We start from the raw sequence: 25,980 nt of genomic DNA on the forward strand, positions 1-25,980 counted from the left end.
AGAGAATAGACACTGGGTCATTGCAGAGATTCTATCAAGATGATTTGCCATGTATGGAGAGCAAGGATAACAGAGAAGTCACAAGTGTTGCTGATGTTTGTAAAAATGTATTACATCATGGGAAAAAGAGACCTTTTAACACAAGACCTATTAAATCAGTGGCTTTCAAGCTGAGGCTTCGTGGAAATGCCTCAGGTATAACTTGAGGGGAGGGAGGATAAGAAGCAAGAAGTTGGGGCTATGCTTCCTTCAACCAGTGCATCTTCTTTTTTATCTGTTTTATAGTTGAATTATACATGAGATTTTCCTGGGAAAAAAAAGGAATTTTCTGCTCGAAATATTTGAGAACAATGATGCTGAGGGCTTTTGAGATGGTATTCTAAATCATGACAGGTCTCCAAAATGTTGCCCAAAATCTTGTTCAAATCAGTGCCTTCTAGGCAATTTCTCAGTGTTACACACACTTGCCTCAGGGCCAGTGCATGTTGCTGATTGCACAGAGCAGCTGGCTGGTACTCTGAGCACCCCTGCAGGAGCTCCAAACACAAGCTAGAAATCTCTAAACAATTGGTGTTCTCCTGAGAGATATTTTTGTGCTTCCTGTTCCCTGTCTGAAGATATTTTTGGCTCTTTCCTAGGAAATGAGGAAATTCCACTTTTGTCTCAGTTATTACCTGGAATTGCGGAGGAAAACAGCAAAGGAGTTTTGAGAAGTTTTGGAGGGTGGTAGTGAGTAGGACAGATAACTGGTATCTTTCAATCCTCAAAGGAACAGTCAGATGTTTACATGGTTCTTAAACCAATTATTCCATCATCATTAACATCATCTTATCCTAAAACCTAAATCACATTTTCTTACCTGAACTCTGAACTAAAAAGATAGCTCTTAGTCTTATTTTCCCATCCCTCAACGCATTACACCCATCTGTGGTCCTTCATATTCCAAAGGCCAAAATGCTTCCACTATGAATGTTATGTCTAATGAAAGGGAATAAATAAGTATTTAAAACTGTATTTTCTTTATCTTTTTTATTTGAATGGAAAACATGACACCTTAAGCATTTCAGTGTCATGAAGGGAGGTGCCACTTATTTTATTTTGCTTTATGATACATACTCAGAACACTGAGAAAGAACTAATCTTCTGATAAATTAGGAAACCTTCCTATTATCTCAACCTGTAATTTATTTTTAAATCGTTTTTTATTTATTTATGTATCTATTTTATAATATCATATTTTTAAAATTGAAGTATAGTTGATGTGCAATATTATGTTACAGGTATATAATACAGTGATTCACAAATTTTTAAAGGTTATACTCCATTTATAGTTATTATAAAATACTGGCCATATTCTCCATGTTGTACAATACATCCTTATAGCTTATTTTATACCTGATAGCTTGTACCTCTTAGTCCTCCACTTCATCTTGTCCCTCCCCTTTCATCTCCCCACTGGTAACTGCTAGTTCCTTCTCTACATCTGTGAGTCCATTTCTCTTCTGTTATATTCACTAGTTTGTTGTATTTTTTTAGATTCCACATGTGATATTTTACAGTATTTGTCTTTCTGTTTGACTTATTTCACTCAGCATAATGCCCTCCAATTCTATCCATGCTATGCACCAGAAACTAAAACATTTTAAATCAATTTACTTCAGTTAAAAAGCAAGCAAGCAAAGAAAGAAACAGCCCATTTAAAATATGGGCAGAAGAACTGAACAGACATTTTTCCAAAAGAGGAAATGCAGATGGCCAACAGGAACATGAAAAGTTGCTCAACATCACTAATACCAGGAAAATGTGAATCAAAATCACAATGAGACATCATCTCACACCTGTCAGAATGGCCTTCATCAAAAAGAACACAAATAACAAATGTTGGCAAGGATGTGGAGTAAAGGGAACCCCGGTACACTGTTGGTGGGAATGCAAACTGGTGCAGCCGATGTGGAAAACAATATGGAGGTTTCTCAAAGACCTAAAAATAGAACCACCATATAGCCCAGCAGTTCCACTCCTGGGCATATATCCAAGAAAAACAAAAACTTTAATTCAAAAAGATACATACACTCAGTTATTAACAGCAACATTATTTATTATTGCCAAGATACAGAGGCATCCTAAGTGCACATAAATAGATGAATGGATAAAGAAGATGTAGCACATATATGCAATGGAACACAACTCACCCAAAAAAAAGTATATTTTGCCATTTGCAGCCTTTCATTCACTTTTTTTTTCACTTCAAAAATCAGAATTTTATAACTGCATAAACATTTCCATTGCATCAAAAACAAAATACCTACAAATAAACGTAATCAAGGAGGTTACCTATACTCGGAAAACTGTAAAACATTGATGAAGGAAATTGAAGATGATACAAGAAATGGAAAGATATCTTGTGCTCTTGGATTGGAAGAATCAACATTATCAAAATGGCCATACTACCCAAAGCAATCTGCAGATCCAATGCAACCCCTGTCAAAATACTCACAACATTTTTCACAGAACCAGAACAAACAATTCCAAAATTTATATGGAACCATAAATGACACTGAATTGCCCAAGCAGTCTTTTGTAGGTCTTTTCTTTCTTCTTTTTGTTCTCTTTTCTTATGGTTTGATGACTAGGCAAATTCCTTTAACATTTGTTGTAAAGCTGGTTTGGTGGTGCTGAATTCTTTTAGCTTTTGTTTATCTGTGAAGCTTTTGATTTCTTCATCAAATCTGAATGAGAGCCTTGCTGGATAGAGTATTCTTGGTTGTAAGTTTTCTCCTTTCATCACTTTAAATGTATCATGCCACTCCTTTCTGGCCTGTAGAGTTTCTGCTGAAAAATCAGCTGATAACTTTATGGGAGCTCCCTTGTATGTTATTTGTTGCTTTTCTCTTGCTGACTTTATGTTTTCTTCTTATCCTTAATTTTTGTCAATTTAATTACTATGTGCTTTGGTGTGTTATTCTTTGGGTTGATTCTGTGTGGAACTCTGAGCTTCCTGGACTTGGATGGCTGTTTCCTTTCCCAAGCTGGGGAAGTTTTTGGTTATTATCTCTTCAAAAATTGTATCAGGTCCTTTCTCTCCCTCTTCTCTTTCTGGGGCCCCTATAATGCAAATATTATGTGCTTCAAGTTGTGTCAGAGTTCTCTTAAACTATCCTCATTTCTTTAATTCTTTTTTTTTTTTTCTGTTCTGCAGTAGTGATTTCCACTAATCTGTCTTCTAGCTCACTGATCCATTTATTCTTCTGCCTCATGTAGTCTATTATTGGTTCCTTCTAGTGTATTATTCATTTCAGTGATTTTATTTTTCAACTCTGTTTGGGTATTCTTTGTATTTTCCAACTCTTTGCTAAAAACTTCGCTCTAAGTTCTATACTTCTCTTGAGTTCTCTGAACATCTTCACCATCATTACTTAAAATTTTTTCTCGGACAAATTGCCTATCTCCTCATCACTTATTTCTTCTGGGATTTTATCTTGTGCCTTGGCCTAGCAGATATTCCTCTGCTGCCTCATATTGTCTATCTTTCTATTTGTATTTTTAGGTAAGTTAGTTACATTTTTTGACCTTGGAGAAGTGGCCCTCTGTGGGAGATGTCCTTTGTGTCCCAGCAGTACACTCCTCACCCAAGGGCCAGGGTACAGCCGGTCCCAGTGTAGAGTCTGGCCTGTGTTTGTGGATTCCTTTCACAGGCTTTGAAATTGTTGTTTTCTTATTTCTGGTATCTGCCTCCTGGTGGATGAGGCTGGACTAGAGGCTTATGCAGGTTTCCTGGCAGGAGGAGTTGGTGCCTACCCACTGCTGGGTGAAGCTTGGTCCTGGATCTCTGGTGGATAGGGTCATATCTAGAGGCCTTTGTGGCTCAGGAAGTCTGCTGATGGGTGGGGCTGCATTCCCATCCAGTATGTTGTTTGGCCTGAGGTTTCCCAGCCCCAAGCCTACAGGCTATTGGGTGGGGATAGGTCTTGGTGCTAATGATCTAATCAAGATGTCAGCCTCCAGGAAAGCTCATGTAGATGAACACTCCTGGAATGTCTGCCAGCTTTTGTGTCCCCTGGGTAGGCTGCAGGAGACTCTTCAAAACCAGCAGGCAGGTCTACCCCAGGTTCCCATGAAATCACTGCCTCTGCCCTCGGACCTGGCACACTCGAGATTCTGTGCACACTTCCCAAGAAAGTGAAGTCTCTGTTTAACCTAGTCTCGTGGGGCTCCTGTAGTTAAGCCCCACTGGCTTTCAAAACCAGATGTCCTGGGGTCTCCTCCTCCCAATGCCTGAACCCCAGGCTGGGGAGCCTGACATGGGGCTCAAAACTGTCACTCCTGTGGGAGGGCCTCGGTGATTTAATTATTCTTCAGCTTATGGGTCGCCCACTTGCGGGGTATGGGGCCTGATTATATCATGAGCACACCCTTCCTACCGTCCTGCTGTGGTTCCCTCTTTAAGTTTCCAGTTGAAGAAGACCCTTTTTGCTAGGTTCCAGTCTTTTTTTCTGATGGTTATTTAGCAATCAGTTATGGTTTTGTTGTAGTCATGAGGAGAGGCAAGCCTATGGCTCAACCTGTAGTTTAAAAAGTACAGCTTCAACAGAATATTACTCAGCCATTAAAGAAAGAATGAAATAATGCAATTTGCAGCAACACAGATGGACCTAAGGATTATCATATTAAAGTGAAGTCAGATAGAGAAAGACAAATATTGTATGATGTCACTTATATATGGAATCTAAAAAAATGATACAAATTAACTTATTTAGAAACCAGAAATAGACTCACAGACATAGAAAACAAACTTATGGTTACCAAAGAGGAAAGTGGTTGGGGGGACAAATTAGGAATTTGGGATTAGCAGATATACACTACTATATATGAGATAGATAAACAACAAGTAACTACTATATAGCACAGGGAACTATATTCAATATCTTATAATAACCTATAACACACAAGAATCTGAAAAGAATATATATGTATAACTGAATCACTTTTCTGTACACCTGAAACTAACACAACATGGTAAAGTAACTATACTTCAATAAAAAATGGTTTTAAAAAAACTATTGATATTGGACAAATATTATTCACAACTGAAAAATACTGAAAAATTCTAGTGAGTACTAACTCAGTTGAAAAACAATTTTAATATTTACAAAGCTTCCTACATATTTCCACCTTTATTCCTTGCAACCATTTTACAAGCCAAGCAGGTCAGTGGTTATTATCTAATTTATGTAAACATGGAGAGGTTAAAGTTTCATAGCATAGAACCATAGCTGGACAGCAGGAAACTTTACAGAATTCTAGACTGTTAGGATGGGAAGACCCCAGAAAGCATCGTGTCACTAATGTCATCGAAAGAGGAAGGAGCCAGAAGTTAAGGAACTTCCTCAAGGTCCCATAGCAGGTTTCTAGAACTGGAACCAACCAAGTTTCCTGACTCTTAGAGCAGTCCTCTTGTTCTACTGAATCATAGCATGGATGCCATTACTAGAACAAACAACAGGGGTAAGGAACACCTGATGATCTTTGTGTTGGGATGTTAAACAAGCTGGATCAGATAAGAGCATATCAATGTTTACCTTCTTGTTAGGACTTATGTCACCATCTGTGCCGTATGTCTGAAAATTTAACTCCTAAAATATGAAAATTCTCTTGCCCTTTCGGTCATTATATTTATCCCAAATTTGAATTTAATTTATAACCACATTACTCATCCTTCTTCTTTCATTTCAAGGATTTTTGTTTTGGCTCCATATGGCTATTGACCCACTTAAACTATGCTTTCAGCACCTATACTTAAAAAGAAAGCTTTCAAGTACAGTAAGATTTCAGAATTTCCTGCTAGAGTTTTCTGATGGTCATATAAAAATAAACAACACATCCTGGATCTTAAAAGGAAGAAAGAAAAAAAAAAAAAGATCTATTTCAAAAATGAACAATAACCCTTTTGTTTTAAAACAATTGAAGAACTAAGTTTAAAAGTTCCCAGACCACATTATGTCTGCTATTCCCCCTGCACACAGTCATCATTCAGGTTTCCACATGACTTTAAGAAACTTCTTTATCATGTAGTAAAACAACTGCAACATAAGAAATTAATGAAGAAAATGAAATGTGTGCTGGCACCCAAGTGATCTACTCTGGCAGTCGTTCCCTGCCCCAACCTGCTTTATAACAGTACTGAGATTTGGCATCCCCATTTTTCTTTGTGGAGCTTTTCCACTGCTGATTTCAAAGCCAAGCCATTCTACTCTTGTAACAGCAAGGAAATATATAATACTTGTTTCTCAAACACAATCTAGAATTCCCCAGAGAACTACAGTTAGTAAATTCCAGGGACTGCCCCAGGAATAGCAGCTGCTTAGATGTACCCTGAGTCTAATAGAGGTTAAGAAATAAGGAAGATTTCAGGGGGTTGGGGAAGCCCACGTGTGGTCAGCAAAATAGGAAGGTCTTTGGGAAGCTGAATAGCTCCAATCTGCTGCCCACTTAGTGGTTCATTTTCAAAATGGTGGGCACCATCATCCCTTGTTCTCTTCCCTGGTCTTTGATATGAGGAGGACCCTCAGTATGGTGAAAGTAATACTGTATTTAAGGAAATATAAATATCTTTGTAAAATGAGAGTAATAATATTTATGGGGAAAGGATAATATTCTTTGTAAGGTGCTTAAAATCTCTGGGTTTTATTAAAGGGCTGGGCTCTTCCTATTCTCAAAGAATATTCGTGATTATTTTGGCAGGTGAAGCACATTTTTCCTGTGACCTGTGTTTTTGGACCTGCAATATATCAAAATGTTCAGTGGAAATAAGCATTTTGTTGTTGTTGTTTTTCTCCAGAAACATCTTTTTTATCTGCTCTTCTGTTAGTTATTTTGAAAGCTAACAAGTGTTGGACCCTTCTTTTAGTTTTAAGACATTATATCTTCATCTCAGATTATCTAAACTATTTCAATTTTCCTTTGATTACAATCTCTTTTTTAAATCTGCTAACATAAGTTCATGTTCATCTAGAAAATATGCTTTCTCCTCAAAGTCATGAGTAAGCATGGATTTCCTTTGACCTTAGTTCAAATTATCTAAGAAATTTACAAATTTTAAAAAAGGAGAAAAAACTAAAATAGTTGAAGCTTTAAAAGAGGATAGACTTTTGCTCTATTTCAGCTGCTCAGTGACTGGGTTATTGACAGTAGAGTACTAAAAACCAAGTGCACTAGATTCTTGCTTTAATTATTGAGATTCTCAATCAGTTGAATCAATCTTGTAGCTATTGAGAGCACCACACAACCAAGTATCTATGTCACCACTCTTTTTGCTCATCTCACTTTGGGTAAAATGCATTAGATAGCAGAATAAAAGAGGATAAAATTAGAATTTTCTCTTTTTACAGTTGAATGACATTCTCCCCATGGATAAATTATAAGTTGGAAATTACTGTCAATTCCAAAATTCCTAACGTTTAAGCCACGTGAGAGTCCCTACGGGATCCTGGTGACCACAAAGAATTAATGAGGCTTCTAGGCATACCTAACACTTAGTTCAGGCATTAGGGCATGCCTATAAAATTATATGCAATGTGTGGAGAGAGGGTCGTAACTCCGTGTGAGTATACTGTAATCCAGAAGGTTGCTGAAGATGTCACATGAGTTTAATTGCTGATATTAACCAATCCTTCCAAAGACGATTGGGAGAAGCAGAAAAAAGGTCGGTCCATCTGGTGCCTTTTATTGAAGTAGATTACGGGGGTGACGGATGCCTGCTTTGAGCAATAAAACATCAGAGGGAATATAAGTTTGAGCCTCTCTGCCTTAAGGGGAGTGACTAAAAATTGCCCTATGTTACCCAATATTTCAGCTTCAGCTTTCTTCCCTCAAGAAAACCTTGCACAAATGCCACCTCCTCCAAAGACCCATTCTTGATCTCTGCCTTCCACCCAATGTTAAAAGTAATTTCCCTTTTCACTCTCTAATCATTCCTCTGTACCTCTTCTGTGTTATGATTCTTAGCACTTTCTACCATATATTATAATAAGTTACATCTACACCTTAAATGCCGCCACTAAATTCCTGGAGGCCAGCAGCATCCTGGATTCATCTTCTGATTCCCAAATTGCCTGTATAATAGTTGCTCCAGTATAATAGTATAATAGTTGCTCAAAAAAAAAATAGTTCATGCATTCCTTATTTGTTGAATGCCTACTTTGTGCCACACCCTAAACTGGTCCTTGGGTAAACAGTGCTACATGAAACAGACAGAACGAATAAACGATCATATCAAATAACGAAAGCCAAAACTGTGCCTAATTTTCTATTTGTGGCATGTGCCTATTCTGACATAATCCTGCTGTATACTTCTGATGAACAAATAGGCATTCGGCTTGACATCAATAGCAAACCATGGTGTCCCTAGGCTATTCATTCCAAGAGCTCTGCCTTGTGGGTGAGAATGCCTTTTAAGCTAAAAGCTTTGTCTTTCCCACTGTATATGGAAAAATTGACTATGCACTTTCATGGAGAAGGTCTAGCTAAGAAATGTTTATGTTGGAACAAGCCCCATCTCTAAATCTGGGCTTGTCGCTGAATGGTATTTTGTTTCCTTGGATCAGGGAAGGGGTCTGGAAACATCTGTAACTAAAGTATTGTTTTAAAATCAGCACAAGTTTTCCCCCTCAAATGACAGATAACAAAATTACTTTAAATCAAACACTCTCAGCCTTCCTCATTCATTTCCTTTCATAAATGTGTATTATTTTGCTGTCATTAAAACGGCAGTGCAGAGAATAGATCTGTAGCACTCCAGGCACTGCCATCTCCTTTGCAGTCATTTTCTTCTCACTTTGTTTGTGTAGTTTACCTTCACTTTTATAAGCATGCTCTAACAGAATAACTATCTGGGTCACAACAGTAATTTGGGGGCAAAATTTTAAAGCTACAAACAGATAATCAGATTGCAAAGTGATTCTGAAACTACCCTCCAGAATTTTTACTAAAAGGAAAATGTGCAGGTCATTTATGCCTTTTATCAATGTAAAATTGAATGAAATAAAGATTTAAATTAAATAGTATTTTACCAAAATCACAAAATGAAATCTTAGGGGAGGGAAGGTGGGGAGAAAAATCATAGGAAATAATCCCAAACAAATAACATGAAAAAGATAGAAATTCTGTACCAACTTTGACTATTATTCATGTTCTAAAAATAATAGACTATGATCAGTTCATGATATTATAGTTAAAGTTTTGTTAGTATAGATCTACCATTTGTTGGAAAAGTCTTTCTGTTGTTTTTTTAATTAGCTCCCCAAATTGAGGAGCTAAATGTTCAGGATGGTAACTCATTTGCCTTGTGTTCTGTAAGCAGTTGGTGTTTGATATATTTATATATTTAATATATTTATTTGATATATAATTATTCATGAACTGTATGAAAATGGCCTTGCCATCAGAGTCTCTGAACAGACCAACACACTGAAATACTTCAGTTGTGGCCTGAAGATTAATTTTCCTGAGCCATTTAAGTGCTTGACACATAGTAGAGATGTAAACTATTTGTTTAATAAATTCTACTGCTCTCATTTTACAAATAAGAACACTTGGGGTAAAGTCTCACTGTCACTTGGCTCATAAAAGTTGTCTTATAAAATATATCAATGGCAGTGTAGGTTCATTTTATATCTTAAGTTTTGAGCCAGTCACAAACCCTCTGTGGGAGCTAGCCTCCCTCAGTGTTGAAGGATCAAGGTGTTGGTTTCATGGCTGAGTCAAAATTATAGTGATGGTATTTTACTAATACAACTTATGGGTCATAGTTTTCCTGTTAGATGGGCCAGACCCATGTCATGCTGTCATATATTCTGCCTAACCAGACATCTGCTTCCTATTCATAAGGGGAAACACCTGCACATGCACTGGTGTGTATTACACAAAGGAGCATCCTTTCCTAAGGCCCACTGTCAGATCCCTCAAATGGAACAAGGGAGGTGTCAGGAACCAGCTTCTACATGTCATACAACCAGCTTCTAACAAGAGTTGACTTCTCTAATGAGTAATCTATTACTTGCTTTTCAGAATATCTGCACTATATAGAAACTGTTAAAAATTGAAACACCAGCTGTAAATTATTATATTTAAATGATACAAATAATTGCCATATACCAAATCTAGTCATTACAGAGGGCTGATGGGCAATGTTTCCTATCTCAACTGAGCCACCCACTCAGAGAAAACCTGAGCAAGGTTTAAAAGTGTTCTTGCCCCTCACCTGCCCCCTCTTCTCCATCCCAACCCACACCACTCCTTCACCCTCCTGCCTGGACAGTGGTAGTTAAGACCTTTTGATGATGACGGCACTCACCTGTGAAATAAGGTAGACAGTACTAATGGAATAACTTTAATGAGATTCTTGATAAATCTGGTAACCATGAGCAGAACTGATTTTTACCCCAGATATGACTGTGAAAGGCAGAGGTAAAAAGTGTGGGCCTGTCTGCAGCCCCAGAAGAGGAATGAGCTTCAGCACAATTCCCACAATACTTAACATCCCTTCCTTCATTATCATCAAGAAGTGTGGCTTAGTGGAAGGAGCACTAAGAGTGGCATCAACTTGCTGTATGTACCTGACTTTAAGTAAGTCCCTTACTTTTCTAGGTTACAGTTTTCCAAATGTTAAATGAGGGGTTAGATTAGGGAACCACTAAGATCTTTGGCAGCTCTGGAATCCTGTGATATTGTAATGGCAAGCTACATTCCATACATGCTCATTAAGCACCTGCTATGCAAGGCACTGAGGATACAGTGACAAATCAGACAAATCCAATTTCTGGTCTCAGGGAGTTAAGTCTTTTCAGGAAGAAAGACAATGACCAGTAACTTCAGGTGTCATTGCCAAACTGTGTCCCACAATGAGTTATGGCTCACTGAAGAGCCACCAGTTAAAACAGATAACCCTAGAACAGACACATCCAAAAGGGAGGGAGGAAACTAATAGCTACTGAACCCCTTCCATGCCCTTCCATTGGACTTTAAATGCACAATATTAGTTGATCCTCACAATCACTCTAGGTGATAACATGGTGATCACTCCCATTTTTTTCAGAAAGGGAAACTGAGACCTAGTATTAAATAAGTCAGGCAAGATCACCCAGTAGTAAAACTGGAACTGGAATCAAGATCTCATGCTTTTCACTGCTCCAAGTTGTCTCCAGAGGATGTAACTATAGGGAATTATGGCTTCTGTAAAGAATAGATTGCAGTGCATCACATCAGTGCACATAGGAGATAAAATGGTAAGATCTAGAAGTTGGGGGTTACCTCAATGCAAGCATATTTAGAGGAGAAATTGATTCATTCATTCAATAAATATTTACTGAACTGAAGGGCTGCCAGATGCATGGTTAACAAATGAGGACCTGAACAAGGATACACATGTGTGCACTTCTTACAATGCCAAAGAGTAGCTTTTCATCATATTCTGACAGTTTGGGGCACAAATTCTAAAGAAAAATTACCTAAATGTATGTGTTCCTGGGGAGGGGGTGGGAGAGGGGATTGTAAGCTGTTGGAAGAATAAGGGAAAAAAGAGAGAGACAACATATTTGAAAAGAAAATTCCCCCAACCATTTCATAGCTCTTAATTTCCTTGATTTGTTATTAACCGATTGCAACTATATTGAGAAACCTATCAAAATTGATTATTTGAAAGGGATCCCACCTTTGAATACACACTCTTAACTATTTGGAATCCCTAAAAATATGTTCCATCAACTAAACAGGGGAAACATGTCACTCTTCCCAGATTGTTATAAACTATGAAAGAAGAGTCCAGATTTGTGAGGTGCAACCCATCTTTAGATGGTGCAGTTTCGATCTTCAGATGGATAAAATTCAATTTGCTAGCTGTTTTCAGTCCATTACAAGCTATTCCAAAAATATGTCCTGTAAGAGGCACTTATATTCATGTTCTTTCCTGACTGTGGCCCCGAATGGGACCACTTACATATCTGTCACCACCAAATTAATGTTTAGAATAATTATAGCTAAAAAAGAGCTTTCCACTCAACCAGAAAAGTTATCTCCCAAGAGTTGATTAAATTTATATGAAATGTAAAGTTGAGTTCAAGATGTTGGCGGTGATCATGGGTGTGGTTATGGTTTTGCTTGTTTTCAGAGGTTTATGCCTGAGGAACGCTGAGGAACAGGGCTCTCTAAGGGGACAAAAAACATGAAGGAGATGCACCATTCTCCACTGACAAAGACAGTAAGGAGTAGGGCTGCAAGGAAGGTGTGATTAAAAAGGAGCTGGATATAGATAATCCTAAACTTTTAGCCTAGTCTGGCTCAGTCCACACAGCCACAGTAATTACTGGTATCACATTAATAATTTTCTAACAAAAGCTGACTTTGCTTCTGTTTCAGGGTTTAAAACCATTCTTATTGGTAAATTAACATTTTTTTAATGAGCTTTCAAAGATTTGGTAAAGGCAGCTTGATTATTTTAAAGAGGACTTGGCCTAGGTCTGTCTGAGAAAAAAAAAAGTCAATCAGATGTCATGTCACTTGTCTGCTGACCATTTGAATCATCCCAGATAAAGAGCTGGTGGGTCAATTATTTCCTATTGTTGCTTGAATACCTTCTCTTGTCACACCCCTGGGAATGAGGGTGTGCTGATTACTCCGCACGTGCCCCCTTCAATCCCCCCAGATGCTAGCTGTGCAGGCCTACTTGCTACTCTGCCTCCAGAAGCTAACCCCTGCAGACTCCACACTCAGGCTGCCTGCTGAGCTAGAAAGGAGAGGGGAGAGGTGGGACAGTTCTGCACTATTACTTCTCTGCCTCAGCACTGCCTCTTCAGCAGAAGCTGTGACTCCCCAAACGTGTAGCTCCCATGGTGGCCTCTCCTCCATAGCTCTGGCCTCTCCTGGGTTGGTATAACAGCTTTCTTTGCTCCTTTCACCCTAGGGGTGGTAGGCCTGACCCCATTGCCTGTCCATCCCTTGCTGCCTTAACTTGCCCACACTTCTGTAAACTACCCATCCATTTTCTCATCTTTCTTCCCTTCATTTGAATCCTCCAGAGTGAATTCTGTTTCCTCGTGAGCCTCTGACATTGACTATATCAGTGACAACCTCTTTGGAAATTCATGGCTTTTTCCATTTCCTTTCTTGTGGGAGAACCCTTTCTCAAAGCATCTGTGAGGCAATCAGCTGTTATAATTTACAAGTTATTTTAGTTTCATGTAAAAGAATAATGGAGAAGAGATTATACCCCTCAAAACCAGCAAACTATATGAACATAATCTTAAATTCACAATTCAGCTTCATTTCGTTTAAATCATTGCAACACCTTTTCCCATTCCCCCTTTTCAGATCCAGGCCAGCTGGAGAGGGCAACTTTTAGCCTAAGCTTGTGGGTCACTCTGTCATGTTCTGCCAATTAAAAGCCAGAGATGGCTGGGGCTTCCACTATTAGCTGTCTTGGTCCCTGAGGAGTCTGGACTTCAACTCCCCTCTTAGAACACTTAGAACACTAGCCTATAGAAAACTAGCCTATAAACTCTCTTACTTGGATTTTAACATTTTAGTTAATTGGAAACTGGGAGTACTGTGCCCTCTTTGAGAACCTTTTACCTCTGCCTTAAATTAGTAAGTCCCAACTAAAATAAATAAGCACCCTAAAAATCCTCTAGATTGCACAGGTAGCCTAGGACATGTAGCTTTACTGATAGAATAAATTAATTAGTGGAAATCAAATTAAGTAGTTATTTAAAAATTTTAGACGAATGTAGGAGCTGATACACGCTTTAACTGAGACAGATATACAGTCATGTGAAAGGCTTCCATGTGGGATGAGGCAGCTACTAGCTGTATGATGAAAAACAAAGGAAGAACAAATTAAGGAATATTCTCCTGCTTATTCTTTTAACTGTGTATAATGATAATGGTACATAATGGTACATAAATTCAATAACAAGGAAGTTAGGGAAATTATACACAAGCATCTGAGCCTATTGTCAAGACCACATTAGTCACTTCCTAGAGATGATGTTTTAGACCTCACCAGGTCTAGACATGGAAATTCAATATCCAGCCAATCTAAGTGGGATTTTGTTTTTCTTTGTCTCTCTCTCTCTTTCTTTCATGAGCGTTTGTATCCCACCGTGTAGCTTAAGAAATAAAATATTGCCAACATAGTTGAAGCCCATATATCCTTAATTTCACTCCTCTCCTTTCCCTTTAAATTGCCTGATTTCTCATTTTCCCATTTATTTCTTACACTTTTTAATATGCATGTATCCCTACACAATTTTATGTATAACATAAAATTACTTTGCATATTTTAAAATACAATATAAGTATTGTACTGTTTCTATTCTGCAGCAGTTTTTCTTCCTTCATAGTATCTTTCAGAAATTCACTCATGATTGGTGATCTTCACTTGTGACATTTGCCAAATTGCTGTCTAAAGTTTTTATATGATTTGCCCTCATTTGGTTCATTCTTTACAGATTCAAATGCATTTTTTCAGCTAACATATTTTCAGCATCTACTTGCTATTTGTTAATCATTCTGATAGGCGACAAAGATACAAATATAAATAAGAAACTATCAAATTCTCAAGGAGCTCATGGTGATTCCAGGGAGGCTGAAATATAAATTAAAAATTGTAATAGCACCCTTTGTGTGCTCTAATGAGGTGTGTGCGGAGTGCCATGTGAACACAAAAAACAACCATGTCTTGAGACTGAGGAAAGAATTCATAGGTGACAAAGGAGAGAAAGGGACCCCAAGACTCTTCACACAGTATGTGCAGAGTCAAGATGGTCAAAAGAATGGTATATTGGGGGAAGAGGGAAATACATAGTTTAATTAGGGCAGAGGGAGTTGAGGTTGAACCTGAAGAGACAGTTAGGGTTGTATTATGAAATAGGAGCCTTGTTTGTCATGCTAAGGAATTTTTCTTACTCATGTACACAATGAATGGAGAGCCATTGGGAGGTCTGGAGCAGAAAAGTAGTATTATAAGGTTTTTAAAAAATTAATTATGGTAATAAAGAAGGGAGAAAGCCCAGTGACCAAGAGAGTAGAGTGAAGGTAACCATAATAATTCAGGAGAGAAATGCCAAGATTCTGAACTGAACAGTGGTATTAGGAACAAGGAGGAAGAGTTATCTTGGTAAATATCTCAGAGGAAGAGTGTAAGCTCTATGAGGTAACAGTATACAAAGGGTGACAGGAGGTGGGATCAGTCTCACCCAGCTGGAGGCAGTAAGGGATGCAACTGTGTATAGAGAATTTTAAAACAATAATAAAACTTACTAAACCACAGTCTGCTTTTTATTATCACCGTGTGCCAGTAATTCTAAACAATGTCCATGACAAAATTCTCCTCCCTGAAAAATCTTTTGTTGTCTAAGTTCTAAGTAGTTGCTGTGGTAACTGTTGAGTTTTAATAATATAACAAACACATAAGCTTCAAATTAGCACATTCCAATTGCTTAACCTTTGATAAACATTGTATTCTACACAGAAATTAATCTGGAGAACATCGAGTCCTACAGTCCACACCAATACAGATATATTCATTTAGAGAGTAAATTTATAACAGTTCAGAATTGTGTAAGGTCATTTCCAACTTGAGACTCTTAACTTCTGTGGTACTTCATCTACCTCCACTAAACCATATTTGAAATAAACAACAATAGCACAGTATTTGTAAAAAAAGAAGAGATAAAACATGAGTACTTAAACTTTGTCATTCTATATGCAAACCATTCTCTGATCCTTGCAGAGTCCACTCTTTTGGAAGCTTTTCCAAAACCTACATTAATATAAAATTCATTCATGTGATTTAAAAGTATTAATCCATTATTTTTCCCTTTTATGTTCTATAATCTTAATTATTAACTGAAATATAAGGAGAAAAATAGATTGGGGAGAGAATATAATAAAGTTAGTATGGAGTGCATTTAACTCCATATGTGTAGGAAACTGGAGATGGACTTGCCTAACAAGCAATTAGAACGAGAATGTGGCATAAAAGAGTGATATCACACATATGTAGAGAGAGGTGGGATCTACCAGAATATAGACGGAAGTTGAAACTGTGAGAGAGGTTGACGTCACCCAGCAAAAATGTGTAGATAGAAAAGAGGGATACAGAGTTATCTTGGAGAACACCAACAATGTGGGGGCAGTAGAGGAAGAGGAACAACCTACCTTCCTTTCCTTCAACATCCCCCATCCCAATACTGAGAAAGATAGGCAGGAGAAAAACCCAAATAGATAGTTATCCTGGAGAGAAAAGAGAGAATGTCAAGGAGGGAATTTCAAAAATGTTAAGTACTGGAATAAGAACAAGTAAAACTGGAACAGCAAAGCCACAAAGACATCACCCAACAGCTTTGTCAACAGGGCAATTTTAGTGGCACAATGGAGGCAGACGCCAGATGATAGATAGAGGCACCAACTGGTATTAAGGAAACAGAGCCCATGTAATTGAGTTCTCACTCACCAAGTCTGGATGGGAAAGATTGGAGGAAAACGAAGGACAGAGCTGAGGGAAGGTGTTCTTAGAATCTGAACCCAGAGGAAGAAGTCACCACTCATTCAACACAGGACTCAGCACCTAACTGTACTCTCCCCCTCCTCATCCCCGTGGGTACAAAGAGATGAGTGGCATGGATGAGGAGGCTCAGTGATGGAACAGGGCCTGCAGGCCACAGATGTGTGGGTCCCAGAATGTGGATAGAGGGCTAGTCTTTCCTAAGAGAAGGAGCACTACCTCCTCTGAGATGGGCAGAGGTCATTAGCATGAGTCAAGACAAAGATGAATTTTGAGATGGAGAAGAGGGAGAGAATGAGATTTTTCACCCAATGACCTCCATTTTCTCATTGAAAGAGGAAAGATTACCTCCTTAGAATAAATGGGTACAGCAGAGGTTTGGAATGCATTTCTGTTTCCTACTTATTCACCACAGCATTTCTTCAGTGATGCATACACTCATGAAGAAGAACATAAAGAATGACAGGTCCTGCTGGTCACGTTCTGCTTTGCATCCTGAGTGGGCCAGGGTGAAGGGAGCACTGAAGTACTCAACACAGAAGCAGGTACACCTACTAGCAATGGAAACTGATGGAACACTCCAACCAGAGAACCTGTCCAAGAAAGCACTGGTGCCTTCCCTGGGCACACTGAACAGAAGCCATCATCATTTTATAGACAATTAAGCTTCCCAACTTCTTGTAAAAAGTAAAGGTAATTTAGGCAGACATTTGCAAACCTGTGGGCTATTAAATAGTAGTAACAAAAATGGAATGTCTATAAAGAGCACTTGGCTCATTGCCTGGTGTCTGACAATAAGTATTAGCAGTCATTATTCACAAAAATCAGTTGAAGAGAACAGAGATGTCTGTCATTTCACAACATTGATCCTTACTAAGTGGTTAAGGAGTTACATCAAAATCCCCTAAATGCTGTAACCCTGAAGTCATTTTTCTCTCCTTGTTCTTAAGGCTAGCCCTTGTGGTTCGCATCTCTTCCTTTCTTGGAAATGTGTCCATGGCATTAGCCCCAGTAAATTAAATAAAACTGAGTCAGTTTTCAGATATATTAAAAAAAAATCTGGCAGAGGCTATGTTGTGTAACCATAGCTTGGAAGGCAAGGAGTGAAAAGCACAAGCCAGTTACATGAGGCAATGAGAGGAGGACCTGGAGCAGAAAGCCTGATTTTAGCAGGAGATTTTTTTTGAAAGAAAAATTGAAGGAAAAAAGGCACAGCTAAAGTCCCATTATGTTTTATAAGTAGCAATCATTACTATAAATGAGCAACTTAAAAAGTGTTTTAAGTAACTTTTCAAGGAGAAAATCAAAGATATTTTCATCAGTAGTAATGAACATAATCATCCTCCAATCTAACATTTCAAAAGGAAAATCTTTATGGCTTTAGGGCTCTAAACTTTTCTTGTTTGATCTCTTTAGTTTTACTACTAAAGAGAGCTATTTATTACCAAATGTGGTAAGTACTTCATCACAGCCTTAGTCTGTTGGTACCTACAAGTCCAAATAAGCATTTGATCAAGTGCAGAGTTTGGAAACAGTTATTTGAGACCTTTGAGTGGAACACTGGTTTCCACACCCAAGAGAATACCCAGAAGACCCAAAAAGAGTACCAAGGAATAGCCACGTAAATGCAACGTAAATGCCATGATAAATCTCTCTCCACTCTACAAAATTAAAGGACCTGGCTTAACTGTAGACAAGATAGCAGTGCTGTGTTCCTCAGAATTCCCTGGGACCTAAATCACTGTCTCTAGTTCATTTGGTGATTAAATTGAGGGCTGGAGTGTTTCACAAGCTTGCCAAGGCATGGCAGATACAGCTCCTAAGCAATAAGCACGAAGATAGCTCTAAGAGCCAACTAGAAGAAACCAGCACCATAGTTTGTGTTCAGCTGATACCCTAGCTTTATTATGCCAATCCTAAGGAGAAATACCTTTGAACTGGATAAACCCCTGAGGAATGCTGAAACCACTTTCCTAATCAAGCTATGGTGAAATCACTGTCAAAATCTGAAAATTAACTTCGCCTATTGAAATGTGGGGAATTTCAATTACGCAAACAAGAGCTTAAAGAGACCCAAGGGAGGATACATGGATAATTCTCTCCAAATTCAAGTAAAATCAATCAAGAAGCCAACTTCTTGCTAAGTGTAACCGATTGCATAATGTGTTTAACTTATTTTGGTACTTTCATTATAGCTTTGTATGTGAACAATCAGAACATGTTAAGCCCTACATGAAAAAATAGAGAGCCAAAGTTATCAATAGCTTAATTTGGGACTGCTTTCTATCCTAGATACATTATCTTCTATTTTTACAGACATAGGAAAAAAAAAAAACTGAGTGATGCCAACCCATGTAATGAATTCATATGTTTTCAGGAGTCACTCCTCCCCAGCAAAGGCTAAAAGCTAAATTGATACTTTTAAATAGATTAATCTGAACTATTGTATATTTAGGATCCCTAAATACTAAGGGATTCTTAATTCTGCTCCATTTAAGCAGATGAAAGTCAGCATTGTGCAAGACCCAGAGACTCTGAGTAAAGGCACAAAGCTTCAATTTAATTTAATTTAAGTGAGCATAACATTCAGTCTTAAGGTAACTTGATTTTCAAGGTGGCTCATATACTAAAACAAAAAATGGAATTCACTAAAACTAAAATTAGAACTGAAATCATTGTTGCCTGGAAACAAGAGAAAAGTGGATTCATTATACCCATACAAAAACCTAAGCAGAAAGATAATTGAATGTATGCTGTTAAATTTGAAGAATACTAATTCAGAAGGTAGCAATGACTCTGGATACAAGTGAATCAATTCAGAGTTTTGTTTTTTTTTATAAAGCTTTCCACATTAAGCCTTAGTAAATTAAAGCAAAAATTGATGAATCAAAATTCTAAAAGTCTAATTCAGAAAGCAAGATGAGTTGATATTTGTAAAATGTTTGTAGATCTTGGTTGAAGACCAAATGCAAAGATCTATTCCAATTACAGGTCAAATCCTATTAGAATAGGCACCAGGGCTATGGAACATGCTCTTTGTAAAGGAATTTTATTGTATTTAATTCATTCCTAGAGAATGCTATTACAGCATTCAAATTATTTAGTCAAATGGATGTTTTAACAGAAATTCTGAAGGTTCTAGAGATTCAGTATCTCTGCAAAAGTAATGGCTTGTGGCCAATTAACTGGCACCTCTATGACAATATTTGGAAAACAGTGAGATTTTTGTGAATTACTAAATGGTATTACTTAGCTTGATACTCACTTTATTTAATAACTCCCAAGAGATTTTTAGAAGTTTGCCACACTCAAAGGATGCAGACTGGATTATACTTCAAAAGAGCACAATTTAAGAATTTTAAGAAAATGCAAAACATGTTCTATACAATGATAGTATTGTTGGTATAAGTCTAGTGTTCTCAAGGGGACTTCTTTGAATGAGGACAAAAATTATCAATCAGCTGTATAAATGTTATCCTCTTTGTTAAGAAACATTCTTAATTATAATTATATTTAGTGAAATAATTAATATTGTATTATATGATGGACCCCTGGAAATAGTGCCTTCTGCAAGGATATCAACATATACATAGTGTCATTCCCAGTCCCATTAAATATAAGTGGTACATGGATATACAACACTAATTTCCCCCTAGGTTCCACCTAGTTCTAATTTCTATACATATAAAAGTAGTCAAGTATACATACATTGATTTTTTTACTCCAGGCCAGACATCATAGTAATCGTAACAAAGTAAGCAAATAGCAATTTTCACTCTTATTCTTCAAAGGCAGAAGTAAATGTTATTGATTAATCCAATCTCAGTATCAGGGCAGGAGGCAAGCTATAGTAACACAGTGGCTTAATAATGGAGGGATGTAAAAGGTCTACAGTGATTTCGTGGAAAGTAATTGATCAAAATGATAATGTGACTGAAATAAGTTGTTTCAAAAGTAAGTATTTCCATTCAATGGTTTTCATATGCTAATAACTTTATGTATTTTTAAGCATGTATTTTAAGAATTTTTTTTTCTGTGGTTTAAAGGAGAGATTTTACTTTTTTTTTCCTTATTAATTTCAGCCTGCTCTGGATTGTTTATAAAAACAGCGAAAAAATTGGAAATAATCTAAATGCCCAACAAGAAAGGTTTGGTTAATATATATTAATGGTATACCAGATAGTTAAGAGCTCAAACTTGGGAATCAAACAAAGGATCCACCATTTCTTATCTGTGTTATTTGGTCTGAGTAACAAAATCCCTGTAAGCCACACAGACCTCATCTACAAAATCAAAGTACTAGAACCTACCTCACAGGGCTATGGTGGGAAAAAATGCGAGAACTATACAACATGACCAATGCAGTGACTTAAACGTGGTAGATATTTATGTTTAACTAATTAAAACGTCAATTAAGATAAATTTTCTCTTCCTTTCTTCTTTCTTTCATTCCTTCCCTCCTTTCTTACTTTTGAATTTGGATCAATGTGAACCTCTTACAAACCTATGTAACGGATACATTTATAATCTTCTCTGACCCTCAATTTGTTCAATACTAAAATGCAGGTAGTTATACCTAATTCAGAGTTGTTGTGAAGAGCAAATATCACAATGTTGATAAAGGACTTATCACAATACTTGGTACATTGGCCTTCAGTAAATAGTAACCATATTACAACTATCACCATCATCATTATTGTCATTATTATGCTTGTTATTATTATCCATTTTTTAAAAGGTTGTGGCACCATCCCAGAAGGTACAAATCTCCTAAGTGTTCTCTAAATCACCCATGTGTTTATACAGTTGTCTGCCTAGGTCAATTGTCTTAGGTGGGCAAGATGGTTCAGTGTGGGCAAGAGGGTTTAGGGTGGCATTTAAAAATTGATTGTAAGACTTCTTCTCTTGCTTACACACACAAACATATACATAAACATCTTTGTTTAATAAATTCTGGTTAATATTCCAAAAGAAAGCAGACACTATTTTCTTTGTGAGACGACTATTTAGCTTTCACAGATCTCTAAACAGCACAGGTCTTAGAATTACTTAAAGAAAAGATTGTTAACCAGAAGCAAAACTGAAAAATAGCTATGCTTTCATTCTACCTTTCAATAGTATGACAAAGGTCAATTGTGCTAGCTCCTATAGAATTTTAAGAAGAGATTCAGTAAAAATTGATAGAACTTTCTGGGAAAAAATAGTGAAATGTCTTTACATAAAAGTAACACCCTTAAACAGCCCTTCTGAGGACACTCAAACTTCTCTCAAACCATTTAACAATTTGCCATTCCAAGGAATCCCCTAAAGTTCTACCTCAAAAGGTCCAAGGTATCCAGTGCATGGGCTCTAGTAATGGCATCAAAGCTCCCATGCATCTATACAGTGCCTTTATGTGAATTTTAAAATGGTGCCTCCCTTTCAGATAGATGAATTAGAAAATATAATCCTTTCAGGTGTATAAAACCCAGCAAGAAAGGAGTCAGCCAGGCTTCCAACCCCCTTGTCCTCCTGGCAGGGGGCCAAATGACTGTTTCACACAACCTAACCCTGCCTCCCTTCTCTTCCCACCTTCCACAGTATAAGAGACCTGAGCCAAGTCATCTTGCACACAAGGTCAGTGCCTTCACCTGGGGAGTGGATAAGTGGATAATGACAGATTCTCAGAGTGAAGGCTCCTCCTAAACTTGGCATAACATAAAGAGTTCATCTTGTACACAGTCCAGTCTAGGCAGTGGCTCCTTGGACTGTGTTGAGAAAGACTGGAGACCAAATCCAGTCCTCACAGAGAGCAGTGAGTATATTAGCAGGATAAACCATCGGTTTCCAACAGCATGTATGCCTCAGATTTCCTATCCTGGTCCAAACCATTCAAATCACAAGCATTCATTGAGCAATGAACATGTACAAGGTGCTGTGAGAGGTGCTTTGAAGCAATCCTTCCAAACCTGATCTCACATCAGAAACTTGTAGAGCTTTTAAAAATACAGATTTCTTAAATATTTTTTAGTAAACCTAAAACTATTCTAAAATACAAATTTTCCCAATTTTTGGTTGGTTTTGGGGGTATTTTTCCTATGTTGTGACAATTTTATTTTTGATTTTTAAAAAATGAGTCTCTTAATTTAGCCAGGGTCTCAGGAATGTAAGAGATTAGCCACTGTCTATTCAAAATGATGCACTTATTCAGGGAAAAACTTAATTTTCTTTGTCTTCTTCCGAAGAAAGAGCTACAAGAATGCCTAAAAGACATGAGCTAATATCAATTTAAAACACGCTTACTGAAACCTGATTCCTTGGGCCAGAGGAAAGTCCTTAGTGTAGTTGATGATACAAGTGGATCTTTTCATGCACTGTTTTCAGCCATCACTACCAGACTCCCTGCCACCATAATTACACTCTTCTCTTCTAATTTATGCCCCACTCATTGGAACTCATAGAGAGGCCAGAATGGTGGCCACAGGGGGTGGGAAGGGAGAGGTTGGTCAAAGGGTACAAAACTTCCAGTTATAAGATTAACAAATTCTGGGTATCTAATGTACACTAATGTATTGCTGTATATTAGATACTCTTGATTATAGCTAATAATACTGTACTATATACTTGAGAATTGCAAAGATAGTAAATCTTAAATGTTCTCACCACGAAAAAGAAATGGTAATTATGTGAGATGATGTTAGCTAATACTATAGTGGTAACCATTTTGCAATATATACGTGTATCAAATCAACATGTTGTACAACTTAAACTTGCACAACGTTACACGTCAGTTTTATCTCAATAAGGCTCGGGGGAGAATTAATTAATTAAATCATTTTTAAAATACAATATTTATTTTATAAAAATACAGATTCCTTGGCTTCACGGTCAGAACTGCTGAATCAGAAACTCTCCAAATCAGATGTCTGCAGCTTGGTCAGTTAGAGAACTTGGAAAGCACTGGTTTAGAGGATCCTGAGATAACTAATACTCAGCCCCTCACTACTCTTATTCATTACCCCTAAGTTAAAACCCTCCTAATGTCAAACTACAGGATGCAACACATTCATGGGTTACTAAATCAATGTTTTGTCTTAGGACCAGGATATATTTTTAAATAAAACAGGGAAGTTTAAAGTATATGACACACAGTAAGATTAATTACTGTTTTGTGCTTTTTTCTTAATCTTGTTTCTGTGAATTCTTTTTCCTTTGTACCACATCACAATGAAAACATTTATTTTTTTATGTTTGAAACATAAGTCAAAAACACGTGAAATTTAGGTGGTCTGAATTCAGTGCTGCCTGCTGCAACTTTAGCAACTTTCCCTCTCCTTTGTTTCCTAGTGGAAACTGAGAAAAAGGCTCACCATTAACTACAAAGTCTCCATTATAAATTATAAATTGGTCCCCTCTCAGCCTTACTTTCTCTCACTTGGAAAGATGGAATTTTTTCGCCTTTTCTTCATACGCAAATGTCATTCTCAATTAAATTTCCTCCAAGTGAACTATGTTACATCTTACTTTGGGGACTACGGTGTTTTTATACTGCGAATGGTGCTTAGTGATTCTTTTCTCTACAGAGAGAAAAGCAAGAGGAAATAGGTTTGCATACGAGTCAGAGGGACTTCAGCCAGATACAATGAAAAGTTTCCTGCTAGCCAAGACAGTACAAACTACAATGAGTCAGGGTGGGGGAGAGTGTGATGTGAAACCTCGTACTCTTGTCAGTTTGTGGAAACAACCCAGATTCTTATCCGTCTGGAATTCTTTAGATGTAAATCTTTCTGATAGGCAAGGAGTGGACCTTCCAGACCTATGATGGCACTTCTGCTTTGCTTCATTAAAACAGCCCAGATAAACATAAAATACATGTCCATAAGCCCAACTGCATAAACCAAGAACAATCACACGAAGTTTCTCGACTAGAATACTAGTGAATTTGGGGGAGGGCACTTCAGCGACTGCACGATGGTTTCACATCCCTGCAACCCACAGCACCTCTGGGTTTAATCATGTAATCATTTCGCCACTAGCATGGAGGAAAATAATGTGTTTCTCACAGTTATGAGGATAAATGGAATATAGGAACAGCACCCACACAGGACCCGACAAGTGTAAGGGCTCATTCACTTCCTTACTCCTCCCTTTAAATTTTTAGGATTGATCTGAAAAGATAATCTTTTTAAGAGCTCAAGTTTCTGAGAGACACATCTCTAAGTTGCTCCGCCAAAACCAATAATTCCCGAACCCATAGTCTTTACTTACAGGGAGCGTGTCAGCTGTGCCTCACCCTGACTAACAGCCGCGCTTGGATTTGGTTTGTCTTGTTTCGGATTGGAAGAAAGCATTTATTTCTTTCTGCTTCACTGTTATTTAAAATCTTCTTATTCCTCTTTACAATGATGGACGGTATTAAAGGTGTTCCCATTCTCCTGAGGGAAAGAAGTTCCCGGCACGCCAGTGAGAAAGAGGAGAGGCAGCGCCACGCAGGCGGCTGTGGGGAATCCGAGGGCCGCAGTGCATCACGGGAATGGGCACCTATTTGTTCTCGTCTGTGATTGGGCCCCCGATTGGTTCCCGTCTGTGATTGGGCTCCAGATTGGTTCCCAGCTGTGATTGAGCTCCGCGTGCGAGCAGGTTACGCGGGGTTGCGGCTGCTCCTCTGACCGTGGCGGGACCCAACCCCCAACCCTAACCACCCAAAAGCAGTGAAAGACGAGGCAAAAAAGATACGTAACAAAGAAAATTGGATATACATCATTGACTGGTAGTTCATTTTAGTATGTTATGTAAAGAAATATTTAAATACTTTACTAATCATCCCCTCTGACTCCTCCCAGAAAAAGATGGCCAAAATCGATCTTTTCAATAATAAAAATGCTTCTGTTGCGTCTGTTTCAGAAATGCGATGCTGGATTCTTTTTTGCCCAGTCGGGAGAATGTCAGCCTTGTGACTGTAATGGTAATTCCAACGAGTGCTTGGACGGCTCTGGACTCTGTGTGGTAAGTCGACGGCATCTGTCTCTTTTCACATATTTAATTGAGTCTCTGCATGTTAGAGAGGGATAATATATTCTTCCTGGACGTTTGAGCTACGTAGGAGCAAACTGCTCATCGAGCTTTCTTTTTACCCTTCACTTTTTCCTGTAAAGCACCTCATATAAACTGCTTATGACTGTTAAGTGGCCATTAAGGTGTGTGTCTGAATGTGCATGTGTCCCTGGTGGTAACTGTTCTACCGCCCCAGGGAGCTGGTTTCCTGCTATAGGCCAATGGTGATGGGCTTGAAAATAATACACAGAGGGGGAAATCATCCATCCAAATTCCTCTGTAACAGTGTAGTTTGCCATATGTTTGGCTTTACTCCACATAAACCAGGAGAATAAAACAATTGTTTCATAGGCTACTTTACAGTCTAAGATAGGTCTGTAGATCAAAAT

At 37.9% G+C, this 25,980-nt stretch overlaps 1 protein-coding gene across 2 annotated transcripts in view; it reads left to right on the plus strand.

Moving 5' to 3' along the window:
- The window catches only part of LAMA4 (laminin subunit alpha 4), a 163,811-nt gene that overhangs the window by 35,357 nt on the left and 102,474 nt on the right, over positions 1-25,980 (plus strand). For both annotated transcript variants that reach the window (XM_074368470.1, XM_045524527.2), the window contains one exon: positions 25,442-25,543. In XM_074368470.1, the coding sequence (XP_074224571.1) occupies positions 25,442-25,543 (102 nt within the window). The remainder of the gene's footprint in view (positions 1-25,441; positions 25,544-25,980) is intronic.

Source organism: Camelus bactrianus, chromosome 8, assembly GCF_048773025.1.
Source record: "Camelus bactrianus isolate YW-2024 breed Bactrian camel chromosome 8, ASM4877302v1, whole genome shotgun sequence".
Lineage (NCBI taxonomy): Eukaryota > Metazoa > Chordata > Mammalia > Artiodactyla > Camelidae > Camelus > Camelus bactrianus.